At 42.2% G+C, this 16,674-nt stretch overlaps 1 protein-coding gene across 1 annotated transcript; it reads left to right on the forward strand.

Annotated features, from left to right (window-relative positions):
- Positions 1-7,744: 7,744 nt before the first annotated feature.
- Positions 7,745-16,210, forward strand: LOC119741782. Its single transcript, XM_038217678.1, has 17 exons — positions 7,745-8,240; positions 8,385-8,632; positions 9,052-9,248; positions 9,605-9,744; positions 9,944-10,203; positions 10,411-10,613; positions 10,827-10,933; positions 11,074-11,430; positions 11,588-11,953; positions 12,118-12,483; positions 12,665-13,036; positions 13,261-13,510; positions 13,700-13,929; positions 14,093-14,505; positions 14,676-14,781; positions 14,904-15,171; positions 15,371-16,210. The coding sequence occupies exons 1-17, from the start codon at positions 8,112-8,114 to the stop codon at positions 15,520-15,522; spliced, it is 4,164 nt and encodes a 1,387-aa protein (XP_038073606.1). The 5' UTR covers positions 7,745-8,111; the 3' UTR covers positions 15,523-16,210.
- The last annotated feature ends 464 nt before the right edge of the window (positions 16,211-16,674 follow it).

The raw sequence follows: 16,674 nt of genomic DNA on the forward strand, positions 1-16,674 counted from the left end.
GTTCGACTTGAAATCTCACCTATAGTAGACCGAGGAACAGATAGACAGTTGGAGACAGGTTTGCAGAACAAAACCAACTATCTTTAATTAAAACAAATCAAACAATTTAACAACTTGTTCTAATACAGCTTCGTGGGCCCGAGCAACCCGACGGTACGTTGAGGGACATATATCACCGCGTGCCCGGAGCCCAGTCCTTTTATAACACACAGAGTGATAAGAGTTATATAACATAAAGTATTTTAAGGACAGAGCGAACTCGCATTATGCGAAGCTCGTGGCAAATTAACAAAGGACAAAAATGTGGGCCGGTTCAGGTAGCTTCAAAACATTAATAATCATACAAACACTACATAAATATGAACAAATGTTTTGCCAGGAACAACCACGGCATATGTCTGACCTAATGTTTACAGCAATATGAATAAAACAATATGTCATTCAGCCTGTAACACTAAATCGAACTAATTGGGGAAATCAAAAGTCTACAAAATCTATCCTCATATTACCACTGTATGTGGGTTGTGTGATTGCATACCAAACCTCATCCCGAGCATTCACCGCTTATCATAGTATCTCTGCAATCCTAAATCTCACTTACGAATCCACTTGACCGAATAGTTTTCGTTCGTAGGACTTGAAACCTCACCTAGTAGACCGAGGAGTCTATTACGTTAGGCCAAACTTTTGCTGAACACACCAGCATTTAAAGCTACAGTCCATCATTTGCAGCCATCCAGAAAGTAACTAACGTATCATTGTTGAAAAACATACTTGGTTGAACGATAGTAAGGGAACTACTCCCTCTTTCTGACATGCTGTCATTTTGAAGACATCAACGGAAGAAGGCCTTTCCAACGATGCGTCTAAGATGCATCGTTGCTGTCGGGGGGGGGGGGGGTGGCAATGTTCGAGCTGAGTGGTTGGTATCCAATCAGTATGAATATTCAAGGCTTGTTATACAGGCATGAGATTTTTCAGACTTTTGTCTGAAATCAGACTTTTTTGAATCTGAGATAAAGACATTATCAGTATAGAAAGAATCGCATCTTTCAGACCTTTCATCCAATTTTCAGTTTTTATTTGACAATCTCATCCCTGGTTATAATAAGTAATAACTTGCAATAGCTTTTACTATTTAAATCAAGTTGAAAATGTATTTGTCTCATTCGCTTATTTACAAAAAAAACCATTTTTTGTTTTGATTATACCGCAAAATTTAGAAAGACACTGAGAATGAAAGATCCAAATCCTCGCCAAACGACTAAGTAGGCCTAGAAGTTTACCAATAATTATTTCGAGAAAAAAACACAGAAAAAGACTTTAAAAAGGTTTTTAAAGCTTCGTTATTGCTCGACCCAGGTTGGTGTTGTATTCAAACCACTGAAGCTAGGGTGTCTAACCTATTTAATTACGAAAGCAACAGCAAATCGATTAATCATCTGGACTCGTGCGGTGGTTTCAACCGTACCGTACCGCTGAAGTTGGCCGCAAATCAGACACGCACGCGGGGTGTCTGTCACGTGGCCGTAAACCACACCGCGTACCGTGCCCTAACTTCACAAGTGCCATATAGCAGATCCACTGGGGATACGCTGGTGTGTGACCTTGTAGCTAATTATTTGTGTCAATGACAATGACTGTATATTATCTGTATGAACCATGAATGGATTTCCGATTGGTATCAATCATTAGCTGAGGATCACGTAGTCTTATGGCTATCGTGGCCTTGTGTGTATTTTGTGGAGACTGTGGCGCCGTTTAATGCTCCTGAGCTGTAGTGCCCCGTCTGTCATGGCCGAAAATGTTTGGGTCATTTGGGGATGATTTTGAATCATTCGCTCATGTGGAGATGAATTTGAATCATCTCCTCAAATGACCCATGCATTTTCAGTAAGAAAGGTAGGGGTCCTCCTCAGGGGCAGATCTAGCTTTTTGAAAAGGGAGGGGGGGTGATAATGAAGGGGGTGAATATCAGTAATGCCGATATTTGTTATCTGCGGTTCGAAACGTCACTTCTTTACGGCGAGGAGGGATTATGACGTGAAGAACTGGCATATTTTCAATTGTTTGAGCCAACATTTTCATGAAACTGCGAAATTCTAGGCAATTCAAGCTGCCACAAAAGTGGATGTGTTTTTATTTTCTTAGTTGGTTGAGGTCAATGCCTGAGTATTCTGTATTTTGTTTTCAGCTATTATTACACGGCCTTCGTTCACCAAACAAACGCCTTTTCCCTTGAACTCGTGGATATCCAGGAAACTGCATATTGCAAATGTTGCAAGGTTTTTTGTTTGTGGAGGAAAGCAACGTGCACTAGCAGCGATGCATCCGGCCCGATACCGGGGACAGGTTGGTTTAGACTACAGGACACCGTCCGAGGGGTCGCTGACCGTGATACCAGGCCAGACTCCGCTGCGTGGTACGGGAAGACTCATCCGCAGTCGTGGTGATTGAGAGAATGTACGAACTAGAACTGCGGGAGATGGGAGTGGGACAGTTCGCCGCTAGAGGAAGGTGTGAGTAGGTGGGTGAGGCCCAGTTTCATTGTCGAATCCACAACAATAAATTAAGTCCTCACAAGCCAAGCCGCCCAGTCCGAAGCCAAGTCACAAGCTATTCAAGATGTGACAAAAAGACGCTTCTTTGTTACTCTACTTTAACTTACAGACATCTTGTGTCATGGACTCGACTACAATACTGGTGTGATACCCTTTTATACACCTTCTGCAAATCATTGACAAAACCATGCACCTAGACCTAGTGTCAGATTGTGGCAAGTTCCACGTAGGGCCTACACCTTGAATTGCTTTTCGAATCTTCTCAAGTTCCGTCAGCAAATTTCGGGCCAACATTTTCTTACATTTTCTGGCTATAGGTATACTGCCTCTTGTTGTGTGTTGACACATTCGCTATCGCATCCCCTTTCCACATCGTCTTGCGACCTCTCAACACGAAGAGGGGTTCGGACGTAAATTTCCCGTCTCCTAAGGAAGAAGTAGGCCTACTGAGGAAGATATATCTTCGCGATTTCAACGTCGTCCCCACTGTTTACGTCAACAGATTATGCGTCATAATGTTACGAGATGTTTTACAGTAAACAATAAGACAAAGATTTACGGTAGTACCATGTGAGAAATCTCTCTTGTTTTATGGGAAACATCTGGTGCTGGGCTCAAATCCGTTACGAAAAATCCGCATTTGCTAATACAGGCCAGGGGACGATTTCTAACCGTAGCTCCTCTCGACGATATACAATTATGTCTGTCTGTCTGCCATGATTGCAAATTTGGCAGGGAGAATGTACGGCTCGTGGGCTCTGGTGACGCAGCGTACATAATGCGCAGCGACGTGATGAGGGTATAATTTGCAATGAGTATATCGATCCTTTGAGATAGGGCCATATTCAGTTTCAAACAATTGGTTTAGGTAAGGTCGGGGCTCTTAATAACGTACCCACGCGGAATCCAAACTTTTATATTTGTAAAGCCCTCATGACAGAAGTTAAAAGAGATTACAACACGGGCCTAATTAACGTTTATAGTTGACATTAAAAATCATAAGTTTTGTTTCCGAAACTTTTTTTCGTATCGCAGGAAAGGACAGTATTGTGCGTTTGATGAATAGTCGCCAGACTGAATCAAATAATCGGAGAAGTTCCCGGAAAAAATAAAAACAGAGAATAGTAACAAATCAACACAGTCAATTGATATCCCAGCGTGTATGGTAACGCATTTATGCGTTTCCGCCACAGCGAGTGGGAATACCAGGCAGGTTTCCTGTGACAAATTCCTGCCTTCCCTCGAGACTAGCAGGAAAGAATGCGTTGTGTGACTTGTGTCCAGTCTATAGGTGTTCCAGTGGGGCCACTCTAGGCGTAAAACAGTTTCTTGTTCCGGTGATAACCGGATCTGCCTGACCTTTGCTACTGTCGAAAATGTTTAATCAACGTGCGTACAAACACGGAGCCAAGCCGACCAAAAGAGAAGAAACCGAATGAATAGAACTTAAGGGCATTACATAGACCTACAAGAAGAAACAATAATTAGGTCGGAGTGCGATTCTTTGCAAAGGTTACCCGCTATACAAGACAATAATTATTAGCCATAATAAATATTTTCACTTGTGTCTTAACTACAATAGGTTTACATTAACTGTTAAACCCGGTATTCGTGGTTTTGGTGTATAGTTGTGCACCTGAAATCACTTTCCAATCCAACCCCACCCCTCATCCATTAATTCCCCACCCCTGCTCCACCCCGGTACGATGTGATCTTCAGTGACTGTCTTTCACAGGTTTAGTCACTCGTTTTTACCAATGAAGCCATAATAGAGAGTTTTATGCTGATGCAGTTCGGTGAAAGTGTGAATGTCACCGTAGAATGAAGTCATTTGTGTCAAGGGACTGCGCGTCATTCTGAGTAACGCGTTCGACGAGTTGTAGTAGAAAGTGGCGTCTTAATTTGTTCAACTTGCACAAGCTCCAGACATCTTGGAAGATTGATACTTTTTTCCCAAAAGGTTACGGGATAGTTAATAGAAGGGGCCTTTTTTGGAGACTTTGTTCTTCAGTTTAGAGTTCATCATGATAACCCCCTCCTTGTCTGATTTTTCATATTGTCACCTTAGATGTCTTTATATGGGCGACCAATATTATTTCGATGATTCTTGTCCAACCCTCTGCTTGGGTCATTATCGGCGGTCGAGCCCCTTACCGGTATTACAAAAAAAACCTGGTCCTTCACACTAGTATCCCCTCAATAAAAATCTTAAAATTACCACAGCAAACTGAACATCATAAAACATTAGAAAGTCTACATAGGCCTCTAACACTTTACACAAAGTATATCACACATTACGCGACAACCACAATGCACATCCACCCAATCCCATTATCTGGAAAATGAGTTCTTGTTCGTCTTATGGCTAATGGAAGAAATCATTCCAACATTAGGCCTAAGTCTTTGCCAAAGATAAAATTCCGTCGATGAATGAAGGTCGACCGGGTCCAGTACGGGATATCGTCGGGCTACTGAGGACATCCGTGTTGGCTAAGACCCCGGTACGTTTCGAGCTCGGAAACACGGACCGACCTACCTCCGCTCCTCGGTACCATCCAAGGACATCGTTACAATATCGGAAATAATCGGTTTGGTAAAGTTGTTTATTTCGAAGCTCTATTGCGTATCCTGGTGCACGCAGAAAAGTGCCGTAGAAAGTGGTCGTTCTTTGATGCTAGCATTTAGTGGTTAGATTTCGAACAATTTGGGTGACAAAATTCTGATATTATGACGAAAGTTCAAGAAGGGGTTTCTGAGGGGAAAATTGATCGTTTCTGATGTTTCTGGACTACTTTAAGGCCTATATTTTTATTTTTTCAAAGGGAAGTGGATATAATTAACAACTGGTACCATCCTATATATGCTATTATGTCTAGTAAAAAGGAAATAATTGTCTTCTGGAATGTTTGCTTAGCGGTTTCCCTACTGGTGACCATATATCCTGGTTTCGCGGTTTAAAGGTAATTAAAAATGGACGTCTTGGCAACCAAAATATTTGTCTTGGGATACAAAACAGTCTTAAGAATGTGAAGGTTGCACCAAAATCATCAAGGGACCCTGTCTACGATTACGTTGATTGAACTTTAAGTGTAATCTAAAATTGTGTCTAGACTTTTTGGGCGTTTATTATTGTTTTGGTAGTTTAGAATTTAATTTAGTTCCACCCATTAAGTTATTGATAGGAATAATTGGCCTTTCTTCGCTGACTCTGTTTTGATTGTGTCTCTGTTCTTGTTTATGTGGCGGTTGTTTGGTTGTGTCCCGTGTTTTATATCCACAGAATTTGAAAGTTTGGCGAGTGTAAAAAAAATAAGCGATTGTTTTGGGATTTTACCATTAACAGGAATTGAATACATTGTTTTTGTTACTTTGTGGTTGAATCACCTAACACAATTATTCGTAAGAATTTAGGTGAAAGTCGTGAATATTAATGTGGAAAACAATACTGATCGAAATGGATATCGTAGCAATAGTTAAACAAAATCATAATCAGTCTGTATGCATCGATAGGTTAGTCACAACTTTCATGCCAATAGACGTGAAAATGAAACAGGGTTTCAGTTTTAGAGTGAGGTTAATTGGTTATGATATGTCTATCCTAACAGGTGGATAAATCATTAATTAGCAGACTAACTATATCTTCTCAACCTTGCTGGTTCGTCAAGGCAATGTGGTGGCCAGACGCCGTCTGGCCTATATTTTGCGGCTACCCGGTATTTGTCCGGCCAGAGGAATGTGGAGTGGTCAGCCTAGGTGACCACAACTTGACCTAACAAAAGGCTAACTCCGGCCACGTTGTCAAAGCAAATATAAACTTAGAGCTTCTAGTTTCTGGAAAACAGGAATGTTTTAAAAAACAAAGGTGGTGAATGATTTGCAAATTTGACTGAAATGAGGTGTCGGCCAAGGGTTATGATAATTATGATTTGACGAAGGAGGAGTTGGCCAGTTGCATGGAGTCAAGGGAGGTGTGGCGCGTCAGGCATCGTTCCCGCCTCAAGACGGCCTCACGGCAACGTCTCGAGCCGACTTGACATATACGTCCAAGTATGTCATGTTCTTTGTTGTTGGTTTTAGAAACAATGTCAAACTGAACATGTGACACATACCTCTGCACTAACATAGTTTACGTTCTTATAGCAAGAAATATTTCCTAGTGTGTTGTAAATGGGGGGGGGGGGGAAATGTCCCCCCCCCCTTAAAAAAAACCCTCAAAAGCATAAAAAATGTCAAATCCGGGAAATATAATGTTCAAATCTAACTTTTGGAATCCGATCCATAAAAATGCTTTCCTTTGAGAAAAGTGTATAAATTCTCCCTCCCCGCCCCAAACAATAACTGCTTTCGATAACCTTAATTTAAAGGGGGGTATTTTTCAATCGTTCCCTAGCTCATATGTTCTTTTAAAACAGTTTCTTAAAAAGTGTATTAAAGCAGACATTTTATCTGACTCTTGTGCCGGTCATTTCTTTGTAATGCAAATGATCGCACAAGTGTTTCAACCTCGTCATCTGAATTCTGTCTCGAAGAAACCATTGACCGAGATTTTCAAATATGCACGCGAGAACATATAAATACCTTCAAGTTCAAGAGGTGCTTGAAGAAAGCATTTATGCCCCGAAGGTCTTTGGATAGCAGTTCGCCTCCCTTCTAGTTTCGAACCTTGAATTGTTTCTTGATTTAACTAGTTTAGTCATGTAGGGATAAGAAATGACTCAAGTGGCTGATTGGTGTAAGACGGTTATCTCAATAAGACGTCTGTCCTTGACTTGAACTGCCAAACTGCGGTATTGAGAAGTAACTCATCGCATTAGGTTGTTAACCTCTCTGACCCCGCGGGGATTATTTTGTCAGATGCCTGGAAATGTATTTTTGGAAACTTCCCACTGCCTTATAAGGGCTTCCCGTACTGGTACGTGACTGCGGTCCACTAGGATTTGTGTTGAATGGGTGTTTGGTAGTTCCAGGCCCACTTGTCTGGACAGCTTGTGGTTGGCTGCTTGCTGAGTTATGTCTATGCATTATGCAGCAGACTTCTAGTTCGTCATGGCGTCCGGCTGATACGATTGGCTCTTCGCCCCACAGTCGCGCCAACTTCCGTCGCGTCATCAGCTTTCTCGTCTCCCAGTTGGTTCCTCGAAACTAATTCGATATTCATAAGCCCACTCGTCAGTTACTATGGAATGCGGCTGCACGAGGCCTTGACAACGGACCAGACGACCAGAAAATTCAAGTGGAGAGAAAAGTGATATGTTTTGTCGGGCTCAAACACCTACGTAAATAATAAACAGTCTTCCGGTGGTTATGATCATAACTTTTGCTGGGCAGGTGGTCTGGAGTGGTCACTGGCAAAGGGTATATAAGGCTTCGGTGGTGACAGGTAAGGGCAGAACAAGCGTAGACACCAAACAGTGCAAACTGAAGTGACAGTGAGACTAAAACACTCAAGAATATAAAACACTCGCCATATCATAGTGACAACTTGACAACGTGCAGCATTTTTTGAAAAGTAAAAAGAATTGTCATTTGCAGCGGTTCAAAGCCACCACCATGAGGCGTGTTTTGCTTCTTGTCGTCTGCTTAGCAAGCTCGTTCATCGAGCCTGCAGTCAGCAGGAATGTTGGACATTACAAAGGAGGCTCCATCACATGGAAAGCAGACGAGGACAACCCGAGTAACGTAAGTAATTCAAATTTTGGTGCACGAAACTGATCAAGTTTGCTGACTTGATGACTACCAGTACCACAGTGTAAAGTTTACCTTCGATGATTGAACACGGCAGTACAAATGCTCACTGCAGTTTTTTTTGTTTTCTCCATCCAGGTGGTCGTATTTTACCGTCTCAACTTCAGACACCATTACGAGAACGGCTACCTCCACACGCAATGCACCGACCAGGCTGTCCAGGACAGGTCGGTGCTGAACACCGAGGGATCGTTCCGAGTTGACGGCCGGTGGATCTCTTGGGCCAAGTACATATGCACGGACTATGACGATGAAATGGACTGGTCGGCTGGATACTTCATCATGCCGTACACGCTGGAGCCGGGTCAAACTAGAGTCGATGTCAAGTAAGAGAAGATCCCCAAGTTTGTCCTGAATTTCATTTGGTCAAAACTTGTATCCGTTGTTTTCTAGCAGTTGAATTATTTCATTCGAAGTCATCAGATATAATCAGTGTTGAAGTCGAATCCATCACAAGTCCTCACAAGTCCTCACAAGTACTCCAGTCTAGAGGAAAGTCACAAGCTCTATTCAAATGACTGTGACAAAAATATTTCCAAGTTATTGCTCTCCCCGTATTACTTTTATAATATTTAGTGACCCGAATTGTGAAAGGACTTGTGATTTACTTTTGACTGGCCTCGTGATGAACTTGTCTAAAACACTGAGTATAATAGCAGATTTGATTGAAGTTTCAAGAACAAATTTTCAATCTTTGCCAAGATTTCACAAATAAATTATCCCCTTCCCACCAACCTTCCCGTAGCTTCGAGGAATGCTGCTGGCCGACCACAGTGGGCAACAACGGTAACGATCAGGGTAATGGTCGAGGATGGAACATGGTGTCAACGGTGGACATCTCGCGGCGTCCTGACACGGGTCTGCCCAACAGCCCACCCGTAGCCGGTAGCTTCCCAGTCTACAGGCTGTACAGGGGATGCAAGTACACACGCTACATCAGAGGTAATTAGATTAATGTTGAAATGATTTCCATTGTCCGATTCCGAATGTTGGTGATTTAATCAGAACTCAGTATATGCAGTAAATGGATAGTTCATGTTGGCCTATCAAGAGCCAAATATCGAATTGTATTTAATTGGTGGACCAACTTATACCTCTTGGTTAAAAATAGTTTTGTATGAGCAGTATTTGAGATGCATCTAGAAATGTATGTAGTGGTAAGCCAATCCCAAAATAGGCCAATCCTGTACAGAATATTATGATTTTACCTTTATGAGATGTTTTCAAGAATCCCTGACCGAATCAAGAATATGGGAACCATTTAGTTAACAGTACTTCTACTTTTTCCTCAATTGTAGCTTGGGACGCCGATGGTGATGACCTGCGTTGTCGATGGACCGACCCGAACAGAAATGAGTGCAATGCCAACAACGGAGACATCTGTGGAGAACTTTTTGTCAATTCTGAAAGGACAAAGAAAGGCGCCATCTTGGAAGAGGTATGTACAACATCAATTCTTATCCACGTTTCGTTATATATGAATCTTAATGGAATTTCAATTATGGATTAAGTTTAAAGTGCGAGTTATTGATGATACAAACAACTGCATCAGTGTTTGCAACTGTGAATACTAACAACTACATCAGTGGTACATCAAGTGACCGAATCTTTTTGATAAATTTCCTCCAAATTTGTAGGACACCTGTAAGATTACTTTCAACCGCCGTAACCCAGCCGGCACCTACGCTGTGGCTGTGATGGTCGAGGATTACGCTCCTTCGGACCCCACCACCCCACTGAGCCGAATTCCCGTCCAGTTTCTGATCGAGGTCCATAACAGAGACGGCAAGTGTAGAAAGCCCGAACTACTCGGGGAAGACGGGACTTGTACCACCATCCCCGCCGGCAGGGAGACGCGAATCCCCCTCAGAGCTCGTAGCTCCTCTCTGGACTATGCGTGAGTTTATCCAGTCTTTTTGGCAACTAAAGAATGACTGAGATTTGACCCTGGTTTCTCCAAATATATATCACTTTTTTTTATGAAATTTACCTTTAAGTCCTGTAGGATCAACTAACCCATGATTTGGCAAAAGACGTGTTTTGGTATTTTTTTTTCTAAACTGTTTCCTCCACTTCTCAACTTTGTGTTTGTTTTCCACTGCAGTATCACTTCCTTCGAAACCATCAAGCCATCCGGCGTCCATGTCTCCCCTCTGCGCAGAGTGCACGGATCCAATGATGAATATACAGTGACCCTGTCCTGGATCCCAACCAGGGATCAGATCGGACGTCACGTGATCTGTTACGAGGCCGAGGAAGACCATAAGTTCTCCAGTGACATGTTCTGCATTTATGTCAATGTTGTAGGTGAGAAGAAACACCAATTTCTGTCATTTTATCTGCTTTATTTTTCCACTCCCGTTTCAACTTCAACCATTTAAACAAATCATACTAAATCATATCGGTCTCGAGTCTCTGGAAAACAAAGTAAAGATACCCTATAAAAGAAGACGTATTTCCTTCCTTTTTAAGGTAAACTCTGTTAAAAACTTCCTGTTTTTGCTAAATCCATTTTTCCAGATGCAGCCGACTTTGGTCCGCAGTTGGCAGTTGATCCATATGAGTCTACACCAGCCCCCGGAGCCAGACTAAGAGGGGAAACCGTCACCATTGCATACAGCAGAGAGGTACCAATTATATTTTCGATTATCATTGTCTCTAAAACTTGAGTTTTAACTTTAAAATGACTATTACAAAGCCTGTTATTTTTTTAATGTGATGTTCAGCAACTATAGGACTGCATTTTAATGACAACTTTTTTTAACAGATCCGGAAATCCCCAAGACATGCTTTTATCTCCATCCTTGACGCCAGCAACAACCCCATCTACCAAATCGACTCTTCCTCATCTGAGATCACAGTCAGTGGAAAGACTATGTCTTTCTCCCTACCTTACGATCTTCCACTTCAGAGAGGGGTGGCTTACAAAGTCCGCGTGGATGAAGGGGCTGTGAAGAGTGCTATGGACTGCGAGGCGGCTCCTCAAGGCGACGAGTGGATGTTTGTCTTCGAGTCGTTCTGTGACGGTGACAACTCACCCCTCGTTGTCTCCCCTGTCGATTCTGTGCCCGCTCCAGGAACTGAGATGTTTGGAAATGTTGTCAGTGTCACATACAACAAAAAGGTAAGATATACCTTCTTTGCATAAGTATCTTCAAGTTAGAGGCTTTTGTCATCATCTTTGATTGAGACATTGTTTGAGAAGAAGTTTAAGTTAGGTAATATCTTCAGCAGTTTGATAAACACTATATTTGACCTTTATCTATTAATTATATCTACAGATCCAAAAACCATCAACTAGCGCTTACATCACTATCGTCGATCGCAGAAACACACCCATTTTCAGGATCGACACTTCCACAGCTGATGCGTCAGTCAGCGGCAGAACCCTGAGTTTTTCGGTTCCCCTGACTCTTCCACTGGAATATCAGGGGTGGTATAGGATCCGGATTGATGAGGGTGCCGTGGTGAGTGCTCGGGCATGTGAGCAAGGCCTGCCGCCTATGGCGGAGTGGGACTTCGTCTTCGTCACGTTCTGTAGCGACGAGGAAGTGTATGAACCCCTGACTGTCCTGCCCAGCCAATCAGTGCCATCTCCAGGAGAGAACTTTGCTGGACAAACAATGATGATCAGATACAATAAAGAGGTACGTCCGAATGTTATTATATATCATTATTATCAACAGCTTCATTTTCATACTTTTTTTTCATATCTTAAATTTTGGATAGTATTATTTTTGCCTATCAAAGATAACTATTTTCGTACGTCCATTTTTTTTAAAACATTTGATTTTCCGTTTTCATAATACAGATTCAAAAACCAGTTGACTCGGCCTACATCACGATCTTGGACGCCTTCTACCTCCCCATTCTTCAAGTCGACACGTCCACCCAGGACGTCACTGTCAGTGGAAACACTCTGAGCTTCGTCCTGTCCATGGATCTTCCACTGCAGTTCGGAGGGGGTTACACCATCCGCGTGGACGAAGGGGCCGCGCGAAGCGCCCAAGACTGCGACCTCATCCCCCCTCCTTCGGCCGAGTGGGAGTTTGGTTTCGTCACGTTCTGTGCAGATGGTGGAGATTACGAACCACTTTCAGTCCTGCCTATGGAATCATCCCCTTTCCCAGGAGAAAAGTTTGCTGGAAGACTGATGAAGATTGGCTACAACAAACAGGTAAATTTAACTAAAAATTTAGACTTTCTATTCTTTGTACCAAATCAATAAAGTTTAAAGTATTTGCCATCAGTTGAAATTGCCAAATTCTTATTTCCATTTTATCAATTTTTCTTTTTCATTTCAATTTTGCCAACGTATTTAAACATAGACTGAAACGTTTATACTTTTCCTTTAACAGATCAAGAAGCCCTTTAGACCAGCCTACATCTCCCTCTTCGACTCCGCCGACTCGCTCCTCTTCCAAATCGACGCCACATCTCCCGCTGTTTCAATCGTCGACGGTACCTCCCTCGGCTTCACCCTTCCCTTGGACCTACCCCTCGCATTCCAGGGAGTGTATAAGCTCCGTGTGGACGGCTGGGCGGCCGTCAGCGTTCTGGGCTGTGACGTCTCAAGACCGGACAGCGCAGAGTGGCGTTTCACCTTTCTGACCTTCTGCGAAGATGGAGGTGATAGCTTTGAGCCGTTGGCTGTCCTGCCCATGGAATCACTCCCGAGGCCCGGTGGAAATATCACTGGATATGAACTCAAGATACAGTACAACAAACCGGTAAGTTCTATTTGCAGTTTCTAACCCGACACTGCCATTTGTTAAAACGCCACTTTGAAATGTCAAGATGACTATTCCATTTAAATATCCTTTTAAAATTCCCGTTACCTCAAGTACTACTTGTTATTAATTCACCATGGAAATTGTTTGGTACCAATAAAGAATGTATCGTGAAGAATATTTGCTTGACTTGAACTCGTTATCTTATTTGATCACATAAACAGATTCAGAAGCCTACGTCACCTGCCCACGTCAGGATCTTGAACTCAGAGGACTCGGCCGTCTACGAGGTGGATACCACTTCAGATGAAGTCACTATCGAGGGCAGCGCACTGAAGTTCTCACTTCCAGCCGCCGCGGCTGTCTTCTTCGGATCTGACTACAGGGTCATGGTCGACCAGGGTGCGGCAAGAAGCGCCTTAGAGTGCGATACTACGCTGTCTGACACGGCCGACTGGCGTTTCAAGTGGACTGGTAAGTTTGGGTTAACGTTTGGTCAAATTGGTACCTTTTGGTAAAACTTGATCTCTTGGTATAAATGCCGTTAAAGGAACCGCAGTGGTTATGTTTTCATTTGAAGTTGATTTTGTATTAGATGCACAATGCGAAACTGTCCTTATTTGTTTGATTCTTATTTTTTGTCCTATTTTTTTCTTCGTACAGGTCGTAGATTGCCAGGGGAAATCATCGATAAGCCTGTGGTTAGCACTTCACCGCATGGTAACGCAGATTGCAGGGAAAACTTCATGCAGACCTTCGTGTCCAAACGCTTGGTGGGTGAGATTGATCCAGCATCCATGTACCTGAATGACAAGAGCTGTACTGGGAGACATTACAACAAAACTCACTACGTCATTGGGACGTCATACGATGCCTGTCAAACAGAGCCTGAGGTAATTAATGTTAATAACTTGATTCTGGCAAGAAGAACGATTAGCTGAAGTGGTTGGGAATTCATTTGCAAGCATACAAGATTCATCCGGCTAGAGACTCTATTTACTTTATCCCTTAGTTAAGTTTTAAACAGTTTTCATTGTTTCTTTGTCTTTTAATTAGGTTACGGCGAATGGCAGAAAAATGGCCTTTAGGAACGTCGTCTTCATCCCACCTCAGCCTTACACTCCCGGCAGCGAGATCACGCGAGATCACTTCATCGAGATCCACCTGACCTGTCACGTGCCGACCGATAGGGTCAGCTACTTGTCCTTTGACCCCAACGTCACCACTATTGTGTACTACGAGGAAGGCTACGGCAACTTCAACTTCTCCCTAAAGATGTACGAGGATGAGAGTTACAGACGGGCCTACCGGCCCAGGGAGTTCCCCGTAGGGGTCCAGCTCAACCAAGCCATGCACTTCGAGGGCCGTGTGACCTGCAACGGGGACTGTGACCTCATGATTGACACCTGCTGGGCCACGCCTACATCCAACCCCTTCGATCTCACCCGGTTCCCGTTTATAACCAATGGGTATGTATTAAAGCTTATATCAAAATATGTATTGGGCTTGACATTTTAAAACATTACAGCCATTTCAAATTGTATAGTCTTGATGACTTGTTTTTAGAGAAAGGGAATTTTTCTGTCGTCATAATTTCGACAATGGTATTCATAAATGTCATATTTGTTTTTAACTTCAGATGCCCAATTGACGACACAGTTGCGCTGCTGGACTCCCCCTCAAGTCAAAAGGAACGATTTGCAATTAACTCCTTTGCTTTCTTGGGCGACAACATTCATGGAACGGTAAGTAATGAGAATAGTAATGAGACAAATCACATATCATTTTTCTGAAAGACCTTCGTGATCAGTGTCTCATTTTATCGAAACCAAACATTTTAACTGTGCGACAATTTTTCGCATTTCAGGTATACGTGCACTGTGACATGAGGATCTGTGACGTCAATGACCCCAACTCCAGATGCACCATGGGATGTGACTCTGAGGACCAATCACCTACCGAGGCGCAATCTGAAGATAACAATGAGCTCCGCCCAGAGGCACCTAGCCGAGGTGACGTACCGCACAGTGAGCTAGTGTTTGGACGCGGTAAACGTGACGTCAGCAGAGTAGGCTCCTCGTCAGCCGCTTATCCGAGCACTGGTGGCCAGCTGAGATTGGGTGGTGAACAAATTGGTAAGTAGTGGATTTTACAGTGCAGTTAAATATCAAAGTTTTTAAGTGAAAGTGTTGAATTACTCACAGCACTCGGTGCTTTTCAAGGAGAAAATGTCAGTTTCTTGTTTTATTCAATCTTTGCCAAGCTCACTTCACCAAGTTACTCCACCAATCTATTTGATTGTAACCATTATATTTGTTGTCTTTTTGCCGACAGATGTCAAGTCAAACCAAAGTTTGGCCGTCAATCCAGACGTTGTGGAGATCGCAATGTTAGGAGCCATTATGTTGCTGTTGCTCGTTCTTGTGGCCATGCAGTGCAGACGGACAACTCGGGCGACCGGAAAAGCGTCTATGTCAGACGTGTAATCATTACGCCCTATGTGGTCAGTGAAGGCCGGTTGTATCTTCGTATTATTTCAGTGTATCTGATTCAAATATGTATACAAAGTACATTTGTGAGTATTAATTAGAAATGTTGTGTTCAGTACCTGCAATATTATTTGTTCCAAATGTCATGCATCGTTACCAAAACAGTATTTTGTAATAATATATTTGTGATTTTACTCTGTGCACGTTTAATGCAATGTTGAAACTTAATACAATTTTTTCATATTTTCCTGTGCATTTTATCGTGTCAAGGCCGGTTACAGTGTCTACAACATTTTAAGGAAATGCAATTCTAATTTTCAGACTCCACATCTTCTGGTTTAAGGTTTTACGCATGCTAGATTCATTGAGATTTTAATATCAATGTTGCAATATTTAAGTTTTTTTTCTTTTCATGCTTCAGGAATTTTATAAATTGTTGAGACGTTATAAATTTAGAGTTATAAAGTGTATAGTTCTTAACTGTTTTCACCGTTACTTCATTGTGATTTCAACGGGGTATAGATATCAGTATTATGCTACAGCAGAAGTATTATGCTATCAAAATTATTGCAACAAATTTAACCTGTCTTTCGATTGCTATTTCGGCGGGAATATCTGTCAAATTTGTTTATTTTTTGTGAAGAAAAAATCGTTCAAAGACAAACTGAGCTTCTTGGAAAAGCAATAACAATAATTTGATACTGATTTAAAATAATTTGCTCGATCGGTGTTATAAGTCGATCGGTGTTATGGTGATACGCTTTAGAAAATGACGTGCGACAAAATTGATATCCATGGGCAGAAGTAAGATTGTTCGTCACCGAAAAGCTTTGATATACTTTCAACTGCTGAAAAACCAAAGCGAAAACTGTTAACATTATAAGCTAGATTTGTAAATATTTGAATGTCGACAATTGTGGTGCAAGCATTATTGTACTTCGTGTAATTGTTGAGACCAAAGTTTAATTGAGTTCAGTTTAAGATAGCATCGAGCGATTGTTTCACACCTTGACCAATGCTGCAATTAATATATGACACTTAATTTGTGCAACTTTCACGGTTTTTTTCTGTAAAGTTGAAATAATACCAAATGTTAGCATTAATGGTGATTTATTTTAATGAATATATAAGCAGTCGCAAACAATGCAA

Source organism: Patiria miniata, unplaced genomic scaffold, assembly GCF_015706575.1.
Source record: "Patiria miniata isolate m_02_andy unplaced genomic scaffold, ASM1570657v1 HiC_scaffold_5, whole genome shotgun sequence".
In the NCBI taxonomy this organism is placed as follows: domain Eukaryota; kingdom Metazoa; phylum Echinodermata; class Asteroidea; order Valvatida; family Asterinidae; genus Patiria; species Patiria miniata.